This window comes from Pleurodeles waltl, chromosome 2_2 (assembly GCF_031143425.1).
Source record: "Pleurodeles waltl isolate 20211129_DDA chromosome 2_2, aPleWal1.hap1.20221129, whole genome shotgun sequence".
NCBI lineage: Eukaryota > Metazoa > Chordata > Amphibia > Caudata > Salamandridae > Pleurodeles > Pleurodeles waltl.
In genome coordinates this window covers 213,396,339-213,415,323 of record NC_090439.1, presented here as the reverse complement: position 1 = coordinate 213,415,323, position 18,985 = coordinate 213,396,339, and the positions used below count along the sequence as shown (strand labels likewise).

General features: G+C 43.1%; 1 protein-coding gene across 1 annotated transcript in view; it reads right to left on the bottom strand.

Annotated features, from left to right (window-relative positions):
* DNAH5 (dynein axonemal heavy chain 5) overlaps positions 1–18,985 on the bottom strand; it is a 4,110,061-nt gene that overhangs the window by 838,332 nt on the left and 3,252,744 nt on the right. Inside the window, exon 55 of the mRNA XM_069219645.1 lies at positions 16,779–17,046. Coding sequence (XP_069075746.1) covers positions 16,779–17,046 — 268 coding nt within the window. The remainder of the gene's footprint in view (positions 1–16,778; positions 17,047–18,985) is intronic.

The following is an 18,985-nucleotide window of genomic DNA, read 5'->3' as shown; positions in this document are numbered from 1 at the left end:
GATGCCTCAACATTTTTTTACCCAGACTCCTCTGCAAACCACAAACTTTGCATAGAAAAACATATTTTCTTCACTTTTCTTTGTAGGATCACCGCTCCCGCACAAGTTTCCTACCACCCAGCATTCCCATCAGTCTTCCAAGTAAAATGATACCTCACTTCTGTGGGTCCCCAAAGCAGAGTCAGCCTAAAGATGTATAAAGGAAATATTTGTGCTTATCAACTTGCTGTGCTATCCCCTCAATCTCTACAGGTTTTTGGCCTTTTTCGATTGTAGGCACCTGGGCCACCCACACAAGTGAGGTCTCATTTATCAGGAGACTTGGGGGAACGGTGGAAGGAAATCTGTGGCTCCTCTCAAGTTCCTGAACTTTCTGTCACCGAAATTTGAGAAAAAAAGTGTTTTGTAGCCCGATTTTGATGTTTGCAATGGATTCTGGAAGAAAACACTGAGGGATCAATGCAAGTCACCCCTCCTTGGACTCCCTCGGGTGTCTAGTTTTCAGAAATGTTTGGGTTTGGTAGGTTTCCCTATATGGCTGCTGAGGCCAGGACCAAAAACGCAGGTGCCCCCCGCAGTAACAGTTAGTTTTGTATTTGATCATTTTTTTGCGTCCACATGGTGCTTTGGACCATTTCCTTTCGCTGGCACTAGGCCTACCCACACAAGTGAGGTACCATTTGTATCTGGAGACTTTGGGAAACGCCGGGTGGAAGGAAATTTGTGGCTCCTTTCAGATTTCAGAATCTTCTGTCACCGAAATGTGAGGAAAAGGTGTTTTTTTGGCCAAATTTTGAGGTTTGCAAAGGATTCTGGGTAACAGAACCTTTTGCGAGCCCCACAAGTCACCCCATCCTGGATTCCCCTAGGTGTCCATTTTAAAAAAATGTGCAGGTTTGGTAGGTTTCCTTAGGTGCCGGCTGAGCTAGAGGCCATAATCCACAGCTAGGCACTTTGCAGAAAACAGCTCAGTTTTCTTTGGAAAAATGAGATGTGTCCACGTTGTGTTTTGGGCATTTCCTGTCGCTAGGCCTACCAACACAAGTGAGGTACCATTTTTTTTTAGAGACTTGGGGTAACACTGGGTGGAAGGAAATTTGTGACTCCTCTCAGATTCCAGAACTTTCTGTCACCAAAATGCGAGGAAAACGTGTTTTTTTGGCCAAATTTTGAGGTTTCCAAAGGATTCTGGGTAACAGAACCTGGTGAGAGCCCCACAAGTCACCCCATCATGGATTCCCCTAGGTGTCTAGTTTTAAACAATGCACTGGTTTGGTAGGTTTCCTTATGTGCCGGCTGAGCTAAAGGCCAAAATCCACAGCTAGGCACTTTGCAAAAAACTGCTCTGTTTTATTTGGGAAAATGTGATGTGTTCATGTTGTGTTTTGGGCATTACCTGTCGCGGACGCTAGGCCTACTCACACAAGTGAGGTACCATTTGTATTGGGAGACTTGGGGAAATACTGGGTGGAAGGACATTTGTGACTCCTCTCAGATTCCAGAACTTTCTGTCACCGAAATGTGAGGAAAACATTTTTTTTGATCACATTTTGAGGTTTGCAAAGGATTCTGGGTAACAGAACGTGGTACGACCCCCACAAGTCACCTCAGCTTGGATTCCCCTAGGTGTCTAGTTTTAAAAAATGTGCAGGTTTGGTAGGTTTCCTTGGGTGCCGGCTGAGGTAGAGGCCAAAATCCACAGCTAGGCACTTTCCAAAAAACAGCTCTGTTTTCTTTGGGAAAATGTGATGTGTTCATGTTGTGTTTTGGGGCATATCCTGTCGTGGGCACTAGGCCTACCCACACAAGTGAGGTACCATTTTTATTGGGAGACTTAGGAGAATTCTCGGTGGTAGGAAATTTGTGGCTCCTCTCAGATTCAAAAACTTTCTGTCACCGAAAAGGGAGGAAAAGGTGTTTTTTTTGGCCAAATTTTGAGGTTTGCAAAGGATTCTGGGTAACAGAACCTGGTGAGAGCCCCACAAGTCACCCCATCTTGGATTTCCCTAGGTGTCTAGTTCTCAAAAATGCACAGGTTTGGTAGGTTTCCCTAGGAGCCGGCTGAGATAGAGGCCAAAATCTACAGCTAGGAACTTTGCAAAAAACACGTCAGATTTCAATATAAAAATGTGATGTGTTCATGTTGCATTTCCTGTCGCGAGCATTAGGCCTACCCACGCAAGTGAGGTACCATTTTTATCAGGAGACTTGGGGCACAGAATAGCAAAACAAGTGTTATTGCCCCTTGTCTTTCTCTACACTTTTTGCTTCCAAAGGTAAGACAGTATGTAAAAAAGACGTCTATTTGAGAAATGCCCTGTAATTCACTTGCTAGTATGGGCCCCCCGGAATTCAGAGATGTGCAAATAACCACTGCTTCTCAACACCTTATCTTGTGCCCATTTTGGAAATACAAAGGTGTTCTTGATACTTATTTTTCGCTCTTTATATTTCAGCAAATGAATTGCTGTATACATGGTATAAAATGAAAACCCATTGCAAGGTGTAGCTCATTTATTGGCTCTGGGTACCTAGGGTACTCGATAAACTTACAAGCCCTATATATCCTCGCAACCAGAACAGTCCAGCAGACATAACGGTATATTGCTTTCCAACATCTGATATTGCAGGAAAAAGTTACAGAGTAAAACGTTGAGAACAATGGCTGTTTTTTCACCTCAATTTAAATATTTTTTTATTTCAGCTGTTATTTTCTGTGGGAAACCCTTGTAGAATCTACACAAATTACCCCTTGCTGAATTCAGAATTTTTTCTACTTTTCAGAAATGTTTAACTGTCTGGGATCCAGCATTGGTTTCACACCCATTTCTGTCACTAACTGGAAGGAGGCTGAAAGCACAAAAAATAGTAAAAATGGGGTATATCCCAGTAAAATGCCAAAATTGTGTTGAAAAATTGGGTTTTCTGACTCAAGTCAGCCTGTTCCTGAAACCTGGGAAGCTGGTGATTTTAGCACCACAAACCTGTTGTTGATGCAGCCCTTTTTTCCCATTTTTTTATTGAAAAAATCGAAATGTTCCCAGTTTTTGGCTAATTTCTTGATCTCCTTCAGGGGAACCCACAAAGTCTGGGTACCTATAGAATCCCTAGGATGTTGGAAAAAAAGGACACAACTATGGCATGGGTAGCTTATGTGGACAAAAAGTTATGAGGCCTAAGCGCGAACTGCCCCAAATAGCCAAACTAATGCCTGGCACCTGAGGGGAAAAGGCCTGGCAGCGAAGGGGTTAATGAAATAGAAGATAAAGACATTTGAGAACTCACCTAAAACATGGCCACATTTTTCTTTCTACCACACTAACCATAATGTCTATGACAAAATGAACCCCCTTGTTTTTTCCTATCTAACTTAAATGTTTTACATTTCACAAGTTTGATTTACTCAAGATGGCTTCAGGTGTGCCACACTTTTATCATAAGTAAGACTGTTAGCACTCTTGTTGTTCTTTAGAACACTCTGGGAGGCTTCAGTAGAACACAAGGGAGTGACCTGGCAGATTGAACCTGTTGGAAGTACAATTTAATGAAAATGTCAAACTTGACTCTTATATAGCTGAGAAAGATAGTGGAATTTAAAGAAAATATGCTCTTATTTTAGCTTCTGGAGCTAATTTCATCACCTCCACAGGAAAATCATGAGAAAATATGATTCAGAAATCCTAGAAGGCTTTTTCATAGGGTAAAATCACCTCAGAACACGCCACAATTCCTAAAATGAGTATGGTATCATCATCAAATATTTGATATTGTAACTAAAATCCGTAATCACCTTTTATATGTTCTCCTTTTTGTGACGCTCAAAACTTGCTTTTTACACAGGGTAAAATCACCATACCAATAAAAAATCAATAGTGTAACTAAAATCTGTTATCACCCTTTGTACATTTTCCTTTTTTTAACCCTCAAAACCTGCCATTCACTACATTGCATTTCAATGGCTACTATATTGTATATTGTTCCCAAGATAGCTGCCCGCCCGTCTTGACTGAAGTGCTGGCAGCCAATCAGATCTCACCATGAGATCTGTGCATAGGCTCCGCCCAGATATACATATTTGGTTTCTTTAAATAACTCAAAAACTACTGAATGGATTTACACAAAATAACAAAAAGTGTGCTTTTATGCTAAATTTGGTGTAATTTCATCTAGCAGTTCAGTCTGTAGCTGTATTCAAAATCTCTATGGGAATTAAAATAGTAAACATACTTTTTTGGACCCCCCCCCCTTTTTTCTGGGGCCCGCTGTCATAAAGATTCATCAAACGGCGCCGAAGATATAGGAAAGTCTTAGATCTTAACTGTACCTACCCCAGTATATATATATATATATATATATATATATATATATATATATATATATATATATATATATATATACCCTGCTGATGATAACCAGTAGTTAGTTATAGTTAGGACCTAATTCCCATAGACAAAGTGTTTTTTATGTTTTGATATATCTTGACGAAATTTTCAAAATTTGTACGCTAATTACTTCAGCTGCTGTGTTGAAAGTTTTGGGTTGATTCTGGGGCTGAGAAAAAGAACGCTCCCAAAACGTATTTTCCCAAATCAATTTTTTAATAAGGATTTTGAACATGACTACAGCCGACCCACTGTATGGAATTACACTAAATATGGCACAAAGCTAGATCTTGGTCCAGAAAGATTTCTTTTTGTGATCTGGTGTAAATCCAGTCAGTAGTTGTGGAGTTATTGAAGGGCAAATAAATATAGCTATCTAGGGATGTGGATTCTTCTCAGATCCACTCTTGAGGGATCTGCAGATCCCAGCGAAAAGCAAGGCTGCGATCAGCTGGCCGCAACTTGAAAGTAAAGTTGCACCACCATTTTCTTTCCTGCTTGGGCCAAGAGAAAGAAAAAGAAGGGGTAAACATATAAGACGTCAGGCTACATGTATCCTGACCCCATATGACACATGGAGGGGTCCCTCAGTTGTTTTTTGGCTTAACTGCAGATTTGCGAATCCACCACTGGGTTCAGAACAACCCTCCAGCGTAAATCTGTGACGCATCCACGGATCCACAGCATACTTAAAAAACAAAACAACCCTGCCTCACATGGCTGAAGGCTATGGGCAGCTGTGGTTGTATTATCAGCTTGTAATTATATATTACTTTATGTTAAAAAAATCATAGAAATTTATTAAGAAAACCAAAGGTCACAGGGACGTTATAGTTAGGTTGACATTTTACCCATACAAAACCATAGAAATTCACTATGCATAGTTATACTTAGTTGTACTTATCTGAAGAAACTATAACTCATGCTGTTAAGTAACTTTATGCCAAAAGTTAGTTTCTTGACATAAGTGTAACTATAAGTATAACTATAATTGCTGAATTTCTGTCGTTTTTGTATGGATAGAACATCAACTTAACTATAACGTCCTTGTAAACTTTGGTTTTCCTATATATATATATATATATATATATATATATATATATATATATATATATATATATATATATATATATATATATATATATATATATATATAGATATATATATATATAGATATATATATATACATTAGACCAGACACCCTTAGGGTGGTCATCCCCCAACTTTTTGCCTGCCTCCCTCCACTTTTCTGACATTGTTTTTGCTGGTTTTAGGATTCTGCGCACTTTACTACTGCTAACCAGTGCTAAAGTGCATTTGCTCTCTCCCTTTAAAATGGTAACATTGGCATATTTGATTTACTTATAAGTCCCTAGTAAAGTGCACTATACGTGCCAAGGGCCTGTATATTGAATCCTACTTGTGGGCCTGCAGCACTGATTGTGCCACCCACATAAGTAGCCCCTTAACCATGTCTCAGGCCTGCCATTGCAAGTAAAAGTACTTGCCATACCTTAAACTCCCCCTTTTTCTATGTATAAGTCACCCCTAAGGTCAGTCCTAGGTAACTGGTAGGGCAGGGTGCTATATAGGTAAAGGGCAGGACATGTACATACGTGTTTTATATGTCCTGGTATTGGAAAACTCCTAAATTCGTCCACCACTACTGTGAGGCCTGCTCCTTTCATAGACTAGCATTAGGACTGTCCTCATATACTGAGTGGTAGGTTCTGATCTGAAAGGGGTAACCAGGTCATATTTAGTATGGCCAGAATGGTAATAGAAAATCCTGCTTATTGGTGAGGTTGGAATTTATATTACTATTTTAGAAATGCCACTTTTAGAAAGTAAGCATTTCTCTGCACTTAAAACCATCTGTGCCTTATAGCCTGTTTCCTATCAACGTCTGGTCTGTGCGGGTTGACAGCTCCCTTGTGCATTTAACCCAGACAACCACAAACACAGGACACTCAGGTGCTCATTATGACTTTGGCGCTCTAAGCAGTAGACCGCCATCTGTGCGTGGGCCAAGAGACCACCGGTGTCAGCGATCTCACGACCGCCGTACTACAAGTCACAAACTGCACACCGGCCAAAATCAGCCAAAAATCCAACACAGTCAGCCTGACCAAGGGCGGGAGAGAGGTGGTACCACTGCCAGCACAGCCACGCCGACAACATCCCGCCCTCCAAACTATGACTCACAAATCAGCAAAGCGGTCTCTCAACAGCAGTAATCCATTGGCGGTCCGAACCACCACGTCAAAAAATCAACTCCACCAGAACACACCACCACATTGGACACTATGAATACCCACGCCTGACACACATACCAACACACCTGCTCACTGCACTATACAACACCCCCCACACATACCCACAACCCCTTGCATCCTGAAATTTTTACTGATAAAAGAAAGAATGCGCAAACAGAATACACTGCACCTGGATATCATAGGCACCACCACACCTAACATGCAGCACACACTACACAACAGCACCCCTGTACACAACAAACATATTGCCACTGCACACAACCACCACATACCACAAGCACACCAAACCACACAACCCCACTGCTCCAAACAGCACATCCCGCACCACTGCGCCATGTCCACTATGTCACAACAGAAACACCCACGATTCACAGACGAAGAGTTGAGGGTCAAGGTAGACAAAATCATCAGAGTGGAGCCACAACTGTTTGGAGCACAGGTCCAGCATACATCCATTGCCAGGAAAACAGAGTTATGGCATAGGATCGTTGACAGGGTGAACTCAGTGGGAAAACATACACGTACAAGGGAGGACCTCAGGAAGAGGTGGAACAACTGATGGGGGAAGGGCAGGTCCATGGCGGCACAACACCAGATAGCCATGACCCCCACCTCACCCCCCAGAGTAAACATTGTGGGAGAAGAAGGCCTTGGCCATCCTGCATCCAGAGGGCCTGACTTGAATACCAGGAGGACTGGACTCTGGTAAGTCAACAACCCTCCCGGGCACCATGTACTCCTGCAAAGCATGTACCCCCACCGCCCTTACACCCCCTCACAGCATAGCAACGTTACTTGCACCAATACACCCTGAACCCAATACCCTCCATTGCATGCCACACCTCCCCAATACCACTAATCCCACACAGGCCCCCCCAAATGCACCAATATCCACCACCTTGGCAATTACTACAGCTACCACAAGGCAACACTCCCCACCCTTGTCACCCCCCTCATCTACAGGATACTGTGACGGCTCATTAGTACATGGAAATGACAGCATTGATGACCACAACCTTCCATACGACAAGCACATAACAGCACAATCCATTAGCCCTTAAACATTGCCAGTGGTCAAGCAGCTGTCATTGCCATCACTGAAAAAAGCAAGTCCAGTCTATTGTCGCAAACAACCATGTGAACAACAAGTACATTTAATCAAAGCACCACACCTCCTCTCCATCCACAGGTATCCCTACTACTGCCGCCCAGTAGAGGATGCCAGAGACAGATAGTCAGGCAGAGGAAGTAGGCCCAATTGAGGACTATAACTCTGGATGTCTGGAAGGGGACGCCTCACCTGGACCATCTGGGATGACTGGTCAGTCCATCACCACCAGCCTCACCCTGCCCACATCTGAGTCCCCCACCTCTGTGGCTACCACAACACAGGAAACCCCTCCTCCCCAAATCTGTGTCCCAATGACAGATCAATCTATAGTGTGCCCTAGAGTACAGGGACCTGAGTCGACCCCTAACATCCAAGACAAAGAAGGTGCGGGTGTCAGTGGGAGTGGGCACACTTTGCCAGGGTTCCAGGCACAGGGGGCAAGGGGCAGTGAGAGGGCAAGGACACGACTGGCCAGGGGGCCATCCCCAGAGTCCTGGGAGCATACCAGCAATCCCAGGACAGGATGGGTCGAATACTGACAACCTTGCAGGAGAACCAGAGGCTCAGGGGGAATACCATCAGGAGGCCATACAGCGGTCGCAGACACACAATGCCACCATGGCCTCCATTTGTGGGGTGCTCAATGAACTCACCAGCATCCTGCGTCCTCCACCACCAGCAGGCCCCTACCAGTAGCCGAGCAACACCTGTGCCATCTGCGTCTGCCACAGCCACTGCAATGTAGTCTCAGACAGAGGACCCACGGGCTATGAGCACCCCTGCAGCTGAGGATCTCCCACGCAAACAAGGTCGTCCATCCAGGCATCCTGCAGGACCGGAGGCCAAGACCAAAAACACTAGCAGGAAGTGATCCGTCTCCCGAACATTCTCCCTTGTGTGCCACTGAGACATCCAGTTAACTTCCCACTGTCAAAACTCCATTCACCCTTGCCCATTGGAGACTGGACCTGTGAAAACAACAGTTGGGCCATCAACTCTGAAGCTTCCAATCCCATTGACCCCACTCCTCAGCAAATGCACTTTGAATCACAATAAACACATTTCAGCACAGTAATGGGTTATGTGTCATCATTGTCACCAGCACCATTGAATGTGAAAGAGATAAATTGAAATGCATGTGTCAATAAGTCTAACACTGGGGTAGATGTGGCAGGAATGTCCAGCAGGTTGGTTATGACATCCTTCCTGTACTGTAATCCTATGCCAAGGGTGACAACAGTCGTGTCAGAAAGCAGAGTGGGACTACACATCTGACCTGAAGATAGAACAAGATAGGGTAAAGCTTCAATTATGGCTCACATGTTGCACATCCAATACACATACAGAACACAATGTAATCTTTGGGAATCATGTTGCAGTGGGGAGTCACCACATATCAGCAAGGTAGGTCTGTAGGTCACAAACATGCAAAGTAAAAGAACAGAACCATTCCTCATGGCAACAGAAAACCTATCTTGCAATGTCTAAAACAGGTTGTTACCTGAAATCAGGTTTGGGAACAGTGTGATGGGTAGCTGGACTGTCGTGTGATAGGTTTAGAGCAGACCATACGCATCCAATCTGCAGTACTGGAACCATGCAACATGGGGAACCTTATGCTGAAGCCATGACCTGCCAACAGCAAGTACCACATGCCTTTGGCAGTATAGCGGTTACACCTCCCCTGATGGGCACCCATCATCCCAGCAAAATGCATTACACAGACAGATGGATGGATGTAGTACACTCATATCCCCTGATGCAAAACACAAGGACGGACAATGACACTAGGCAGACAGGGTTAGAGGTCCCTTAAACTTCAGACCACACATACCTGGCATTCATTGAAAGATCTGCTGAATCAACTCAGTCCTAGAGTCAGCTGCATTCTCCTCATCTGCCTCCTCATCACTTCCTGAGTCACCAGCCTGAGCCACTGGTCCAGCTGCCACCTCCTCCTCATCCAACAGTGGAATGTGTCTTCTCGGGGCAAGATTGTGTAGCATGCAATATGCTACAATGATTTGGCACCCTTTCTGTGGTCTGTACTGTAGGGCACCGCCGGACACATGTAGGCATCTGAATCTTGCTTTCAGTAGCCAAAATGTCCTCTTGATTACTTGCCTCATTTGGTCATGAACCTCATTGTAACTGTCCTCCCCATTAGTTGTAGGGTGCCTCACTGGTGTCAGGAGCCAGGGCTGGTTGGGGTATCCGGAGTCACTTGTGTGCACAAAGGTACGTATCATTATGGAACCATGAGAGGCACAGAGCTGACTGTGAAGTGAGGTAGCATAGATGTTACACATAGACAGTGGTACACTTACTAATTAGCCAGGCCCTCTCTCTCTGTAGTGGCGACATCATTTGTAGGACACTGCTGTTACTCAAGATGTAAGAATCATGTACAGATCCAGGAAACTTTGCAGTCACATGGGATATATATTGGCTGGCAAGACACACCACCTGCACATTGATCGAATAGTGATTCTTCCTGTTCCTGTAGACTTTCTCAATGGCTCTGGGAGGAACTAAAGTGATGTGGGTGCCATCATTGGCCCCTATGACATGTGTAACTTGTGCTATGTTTTAAAAGGCAGACTTCACAGTGTATAGATCAGCACGTTGCGGGAACCTGATGTAGCTGTTCAAGTGCTTGAGAAAGGCATCCCGTACATTCTGTAACACAAAACTGAACATCGGCTGTGACTTTCCAGCAGCCTGTCCCACTGTCACCTGAAAAGATCCTTAGGGGAGGCAATGCAGGACAGACAACACTTGTACTGTTGTGGGATGGCATGTGGATTATGTATGGATGGCAGGAGATCTGGCTCCAACTGGGTACACAGTTCCCTGATGGTCTGCCGGTTCAGACGATAATCCTGTATTATTTGTCTTTCTTCTATGGTAGCAAGGTCAACTAGAGGATGGTAGACGGATGCATTTCTCAATCTCCCCACTGGACGGTAACCAGGCATAGGACAGAACACATTTCAGGACATCTGTTACACTGTTGTTGCTAAAGTACACCACGGAAGTTGTGACCAGGACAAGTCATGTAAGGTATTTGAAAACTGACACAGGGAAATAGTTATACACAAACTACACAACTGTGACATCCTGCCTGTCAATTCCATTGATCTACTTGTCACAAGGAGTCTGTACAGAGATGGATGTCAGATATAGTAAACTCGCCCCTAAGTCGGATACAGTTATCAAACGTCCACACATAGAAAATTTTTTACATCAGACATATTGGCAGGTGACACTCACTTCACTAGTGTGTTCACATGAGTAGACATGGTGAATCAAGCTACTAGTGTTCAACTTCATGCTAAGATGCACTAGAATCACATAGAAATGTTTAGAATATGTGAAATAAAAGCCACCTATCCTGCATGCAGAAGACAGATGGAAGTGACTTCATTCCGCCAGCGTTAGTCGTCTTGGCGGTAGGAACTGCTGTGCAGCTCCTCATTGGTTAACATTGATGTCTATGGGAAACTGGGGCCAATGATGATCTCCGCCAGCGGTGACGGTCATAACTGCGGTGGTCATGACCGCCATTTTCTATAACCCAGCTCACTTGACTCCTGACATTCGATCAAGCAAGATCTCCACTGAATGAGCTGCTGTGTTCTGTATCTGGAAGCCACAATGGCACATCCTGCAGGTGATAGGGCCCCTCTGAGGAACCGGAGAAACTGGTGGAAGGGGTCCTACCCCTGTATGATGCTCCAGATAAACAGGTCAGTACAATGTGGTATACTCATCAGCTAAGGTGTTGTTTGACAGCGAAAGTGTGTGAATATAGACATGGCATGATTGACTGCTGGGGTTGTGTTGTTTGAATGATAATGGCGTATTGTGGACCCTGTACATGTGCTGTGCATGCTGTGTGTAGGCCACTGCTTTAGGTACACTGTAACTCTACATGAATCTCTCCTTTTGTCTGTGTCTCCCATGCAGGTTAGCGCCCATCAGAAGAAGGGTTTATGAGAGCCATCGCCAAGCAAGTGCGGACCCTGGGGGTCCATAGCTGGTGGAGCACCCACTGCAGAAAGCTGTGAAGGGACCTAAGACACTGGGCCCGTAAGATTGCAGAGGCCCAGCTGGGGATGTCCTCCCAACGAGGGAGGGGTGCCCGTCGGACCCTGAGCCCCCTAATGGCCCGCATATTGACGGTGGCCTACCCAGAGATAGATGGGCACTTGACGGCAGCAAAGCAGCCACAAGGGGGTGAGTACTGACTGTTTCATATGAGTTGTATGGGCTTCTATTGTGTCAGTTGGATTACGTAGGCAATATGGTGGTCTGCACCGCTGGCCTGGCGGCGGTGTGACACCCACCGCCGGCGTGGCTTCCGGTGACCACCAAACTAGTAAAGAGGGCCTCAGTCACATCTGCATTCATCTGCATACTGATTGGGTCTTCCTGGGCTGGAAGGGTGGAGGGCCTGATGCTTACACTTTAAAAGCCAGTGGCCTGCCCTCACACAAAAGGACTGATAACCACCCACTGGGACACTGGCAGACAGGACTGGGCTGAAAGAGGAACTTGTGCCCTTCAAAACCACTCTTTGAAGATTCCCCCACTTCAAAGGCATTTTTGGGTATATAAACTGGGTGTCTGACCCCACCTACTCAGACACTTCTGGACCTACACCTATACCCTGTCAGAGGAGCTGCCTGGCTGCCTAAAGACTGCTTTGCTGATAAGGACTGCTGCTCTGCTGTTGCCTTGCTGGCCTATAACTTTGCTGGAAGGACTTTGCCTTCCCCAAAAGTGTTCTCCAAGGGCTTGGAATGAGCCTGCCTCCTGCTTTCTGAGGTCTCAGGGCCAACAAAGACTTCACATCTTCAAGAAATTCCTTGTGCGTTGAAAATCTACGCAACAACTGCAGAAATCGACGCAAAGCCTGCATTGCGGCCGAGAAATCACAACACAGCCGACCTGAAAGATGCAGCCCAACTTCCCTACTGGAAATTCGACACAGCGCCTGCCTTGTGATGGAAAATTTGACGCATCGCCTACCGGACTGTTGCAGCGCCTGTTCCATCTTCCAGCGCACCAAGACTGTGCACTGAAAAATGATGCAAACCCCTTGCAGCGTGGAAATAAACTACGCATCTTCTGTGCCGCTTTGGAAAATACGACGCAACACCTTATTTTTTCATGCATCTCCTTCTCTGCGCTCCCCGTGCATCATTATTTTTTACGCATACCAGGTACTGTGTGTAACAAAGAGACAACTGTTTATTTCTAAGGATTGAGACTCTTTTAAACATTTTAAAAGTGATATTTCAACTTGCGCTTGTTGGATCTTTGTTGTTTTGACCTTGTTTTATTCTGATAAATATTATCAATTTTTCTAAACCTGTGTAGTGTATTTTTACACATTGCCTTCTAAGTTAAGCCTGACTGCTCAGTGCCGAGCTACCAGGGGGTGAGGATACAGGATAATTTGGATTGTGTTGTGACTTACCCTGACTAGGATTCTGGTCTCCACTTGGTCAAAGGTGTATACCTCTGCCACCTAGTTATAGTTAGGTCTTTTCCATTGGAAAAGCATTTTTCTAATAACTTTGGCAGGGTTTCAGGAATCTCCATGAAACTGTCCAAAAAGGTGCTACGTTGTGATTAGTTTGTGCACAGCAAGTTCTGGGGTGATCTGTCAAGCAAGAGCTGAGAAAAAGGGGAGGTCCAAAACACAAAATACCCATGCATTTTCCTTAGACTACTTTAGGCATATCCACAACAAAAACTGCTGAACGGAATTACACCAAATTCGGCAGGAAGCTAAATTTAGCTCTGCAGATTTGGTGTAAATCTGTTCAGTAGTTTTCGTGAAATTAGGGGTAAAAAATAATTGTATATTCTGGCAGTTGGGCTCACAAGAGTCTCTGAGACTCGCCGGAGCGCCATTTAAAAATAGAGGGCCTGATTCTAACTTTGGAGGACGGTGTTAAACCGTCCCAAAAGTGGCGGATATACCACCTACTGTATTACGAGTTCCATAGGATATAATGGACTCGTAATACGGTAGGTGGTATATCCGCCACTTTTGGGACGGTTTAACACCGTCCTCCAAAGTTAGAATCAGGCCCAGAGTGTCCTGAATGACCCAGGGAGCTTTATATCCCTTGGAGTCAGACTCCCCACTGGAGTCAGACTCCTATGAGAGCGAGTATTCAGACTGGGTGTCAGCAGCATGAGAATAATTTTACTAGCAGGCATTACAGGATTTGAGGAAGTAGGGCCGGATGTACAAAGCCATTTAGCATTTTTTAATGGTCCCAATCGCTATTTCAGGCCATTAAGAAATGCTAAATGGGCTTTTGAAATATGCAAAGGCATTTAGGGTATTACAAAATGCGATTTCCACCAAGTAGAAATTGCATTCTGTGATCCTCAAATAGGAAATTGCAAATAGGGATTTCCTATGCACATGTAAGAAGCATTTTCTAAATGCAAAGTGGGCATTTAGGAAATGTAATTACTATCAACTCCAAGTCGATGGTAACCATGTGCAATTTTAAAAAGGCACCCAAAGATTTTTTTTTTAAGTGCAATAGAGCACACACCATGCCCCTAGGGCATATGTGTGCTTTACATGTGCACCACTATTTTTTGGGGTGGATCAGGGACAGCCTATTGCTCATACCAATTCTTAGTAATGCATGTCAAAAATAACAGTTTTCTATTATGAAATCACTATTTTGGAAATGCAAAACCGGCCCACTGGAACAAATGCGATGGGATTTCCTAATTGCGATTTACTAATAGCATATTAAGAGTGTGAAGAAAGTAATGAGATATAGAATACCTTTTAATACTCCACATTTGATCATCATGTGATTACATTGCACCTGCAAAGGACTCCTATGTTAGTTAATGTTTTTTTTATTGCTGGGTCTAGTTTGAATTTGAATTTTACTTGAACATTTAGTATAGAGAGCTGAACCATACTTTAATAATCAACTTTGAGTTGTTGAAGTGTTCTATGTGAAATTTCCGATTGTGCTTAGTTGTGATCAGGTGCTTTACGCTCTGTTTGTGATTAAGTAGGAGGGTGAGGTTATTTATGTTTGCTTGGGATTAAGTAGGAGAAAGTTATTTACCATCCACTGCTGTATTTTCTTGATGCATGACATGACCCAAGGCTAAAAACATCATTGATGCAAGTTTTCTTTGGTCACAATTTCATATCATTGTAATAATGATGTGTGGTAACCAATATTTTGCAGAGTATGTCTAGGGAAACATTAAATGATGCTTGGGCTAAAAGGAGCTTTAAGGGACACTGTAGTTTATTAGTGCAATGGATGAGGTGTGTTTCTTAATTTGCACCATTAGGAAGGCTTGGGCCATTTTTAGGGACTTCGGAAAGCATCTTGCAAGAGAGTTGCATTGAAAAGCAGATGTACACATTTTTCAAATAGTTAAATGTTTGATTTGTTAATATACACAGGAATGACAAGAGGTTGGAAGTTTAATCTGATTTATTTTTCTGTTAGTTCTTCATGTGTTATTCGCACAAATGTGTTCTATGTGCCCGATGCATTCTAAGTTGATTGTTATTTTGAGCGATAATGGGTATGATTTTCTTATCATTTGTTTTGTATCCATTAAACACAAAAGTACTACATCACACCCATTACCACAGATGGACATGATGAGATGGTCGTAGCAGGTGTACATTTGTTTATGAACATACATTTGAAATGGGCATCTGCTCTACTTGGCAAGATGAAGATTATCCTGGACATAAGTAGATTCTTCTTTGCTAAATGTAAAGCAGATCTAATCAATACAAATGAAGATTCATTAGATTAAATACCTCAGACAATCCTCCATTAGGCAGTATTTCTGATCAAATGGATTCCTGATTTGAGGCAGTATTACAGACTATGCACACTCTACTTGCTTGTGCTGGGTGCACCCTTCAAAAGGTGTGCCAGGTGCAAACAAGGAGAGTATGCCGTATTAAATTGAATGCACTGCCCCAGGGCAGCCACGAAGTTGTATTTACCCTCAGGGCAGTGCATTTAAGAGAAATACGGAGAAGCTGTTTAAAAACTGCTCTGTGTTTCTCAATGCACGTGGCACCCCGCTTGCACTTTTAAGGAGGATTAGAGATCTCCTTGCAGGCGGGTGCAGTGAGTGACTGCACCCGCCTGCAAGGGGATGTCCGAGGGGTCATGGGACCACCTTTCTCCCACCCAGAGGGCTGCCTTTAGAAGACGCACTGTGAGTGCATCACCTTTTTGCAATGCAGCACGAGCGCAGAGGCAAACTGATTCCCTCATTTGCATGGGACCATGCACCCATGCATATCAGGGAACGCCCTCCAATGATAGAGCTGTCGCCATTTGTGCACCAGCGCTATCTGTGTTACAGAAGGGGCTGCACAAGCGTTTGTGGCCCCTTCTTTAATATCAAAGTGTCCCAGGGCATGCAAGCGGGCGCAAACGGCCCTGGTCTGCTTACCTTGCATTAATGCATTTTGATTAGAGTGAAATTACATGCTTAACGCCATCTTTGAATAACAGTTTTGTATGTCCTAAACTAGAAGGTAAAATATCGGATTTGAACTCTACATTTGAGATTTCAGCTATGTCACTCGAATAGGCATAATGTTTGGTTACCACTTAGAGAGAAGTATGAATTCTGGCTATCAAATTTACCTACTGTGACAATATTTTTTGAATTGGTAATTATTATACAGAATTCATGCATGTCATGCAGATGTCTCGAATGTCAACAAAATGCAAAACATTGAAGAGCAACGAATGTTGAGAAAAAAACATTTAATAGTGGTATAAACATTGTTCCTTTATCAGCCAGCTACTCTGTTTACTATCTTCAAGCGCCACTGAAAACACTATTTGAAGTCACACGCTGTGAACTACAGAAGAAAAACTGAGGTGAGCAGCTCAGCATCAGTGTTTTTGGAATGAGTTGCCTCCACTTAAATACAATCATAGCATAGGCACGTTTGAGTCTTACCCGCTACTAAAGCATCCTTAGGCCATCGACTAAACCAGTCCATAGTGCAGCCTGAAATAAGTGCAGGAAACTTTAAAGCTCGATTTCTGAACTTTTCACCCACAGGTGAAAAGCAAAGTACAACATGAAGGTTCTGTCGGACCCTGGTCATAAAATAGTCATACAGGTTCTCATTGGTCGATGGACGTCGTGGGTGCTCCTTTTTCATGACAGGTATTAGGTCAGTTGTTATCTCATCCAGTTCATCACGGGCAAACAAATTTGAGACCTAAAACAAGGAGACGAGAAAGATACATTTCACCAAACTGGAGAACATTTCCCAAATATTCGTAGTTAGTGACACAAACAGTAGGGGAAGCTCTAATCTATTTATGTCACTAAAATACGTGATTACATTTTACCTTTATGTATACAAAACATAGAAAGGGGTTGGGACCACAATTACGAAGCTTACTACCTTTTGAATCAGTGAAAAAATAATCCATCCAAGTACCGCTAATTTTCCATTCTCATAGGGAGTAAGATTAACACATTGATTGCCCATTTCTAAAAAAAATAAACACAACAGGAACCGATGAAGCAGAAAACAATCTGATAGCAAAAAAACAAAAAAACTGTGAGTAATGCGTTTTACCTTTCAGCTTCACCAATAACATTGTGTTGGACACCTCTGCAACAAAAGTAAGTAATTACAATATACTTTAATGTGTATCTGTCTATTAATTATATGGGCCATATGTACGAAATTACTTTTTTGCATTTCCTAAATAGCGAACGCTAAGAAATCGATCTTTACAAAATGCAAAATGGAATACACAAAAATGGAGATTTCTTAATAGCCACTCCTACATGGTAGGGGGTGCTTTTAGGAAATCTCAAAATAAGAAATGCAAAACCAAGGGTGCCTATGGACCTGCGGCTGCCCTTGATGCACTCCAAACACAAGTGGTGCACATGTAAAGAGCACAAATGCCCGAGGGAGATATGTGCTGCATCGCACTTTAAAAAATGCCTTTAGGGTTAATTTTTTTTTAATTGCACATTGTTACCATCAACTTGGAGTTGATGGTAGTAGCATTTCTGAAATGCCCATTTCGCATTTAGGAAATGCTTTGTACATGTGCTTAGGAAATCCCAAATAGGAAATCCTACGCAATTTCCTATTAGGGAATCGTAAAATGTGATTTAAATATGGTTTCCACTGGGCAGAAATCACATTTTGTGATTCCCTATCTGCGTTTGTACATATCTAAAGACAATTTAGCATTTCTTAACGGACTGAAATCGCAATTCGGTTCATTAGGAGATATAGAGGGCCAGATGTCCGACCCTCAGTGTTTGCAAATTGCAATTTGCGTTTTTTCAGTGATTCGCAAATTGTGAGAGTGGCAAAAACTGTTGTACAACAGTGTCTGAGACACTGTTTGCGATTCCCAAATGGGTTGCAAAGGACCTGCCTCTTTAATATTAATGAGGCAGGTTGCAATTTGCGACCCATTGTGAATAGACAGCACTCACGGGGATGGTAGCCTACTGGGGTCAGCAATCCACCATGTCTGTGACAGCTTTTTAAATAAAGCATTTTTTTAATACAGTATGTTTTCCTTAAGTGAAAACAGGATGAATTTCAAAAATAAAAATAGAAAGTTTTCTTTTCGGGCCAGATGTACAAAAACTCTATTTTTACATTTCTTAAATAGTGACTTCATAGAAATCACTATTTAAGAAATGCAAAATGCTATGCACAAAGATACCGATTTCCTAATAGGGATTCTTGAAACGTAGGAATTGCTATTAGGAAATCGGTAGGAATCGCTATTAAGAAACTAGTATTAAGAAATCCCATTGCATTTGAGTCAATTGGTCAGTTCTGCATTTCCTAAATAGCAATTTCTTATTAAGAAATTGCTATTTAGGAAATGTAAAACCAGGGATGGCAATGGGAAAAAGGCCTCCTCTGGTACACCCCCAAAATAAGGGTGCACCTGTAGAGCACACATATGCCTAGAAGGCATGTGTGTCATCTATAGCAATTTAAAAAAAGCACCTTGGGGATCTTTTTTTAAAATTGCACCTGGGTACCACCAACTTCAAATTGATGGTAATTGGATCTCCAAAATGTGCAAATCGCATTTTGGAAATGCATAGTGCATCAGAATAGGAAATGCAAATAGTAAATCCCTACTGTCATGTCCTATTCAGGGAAT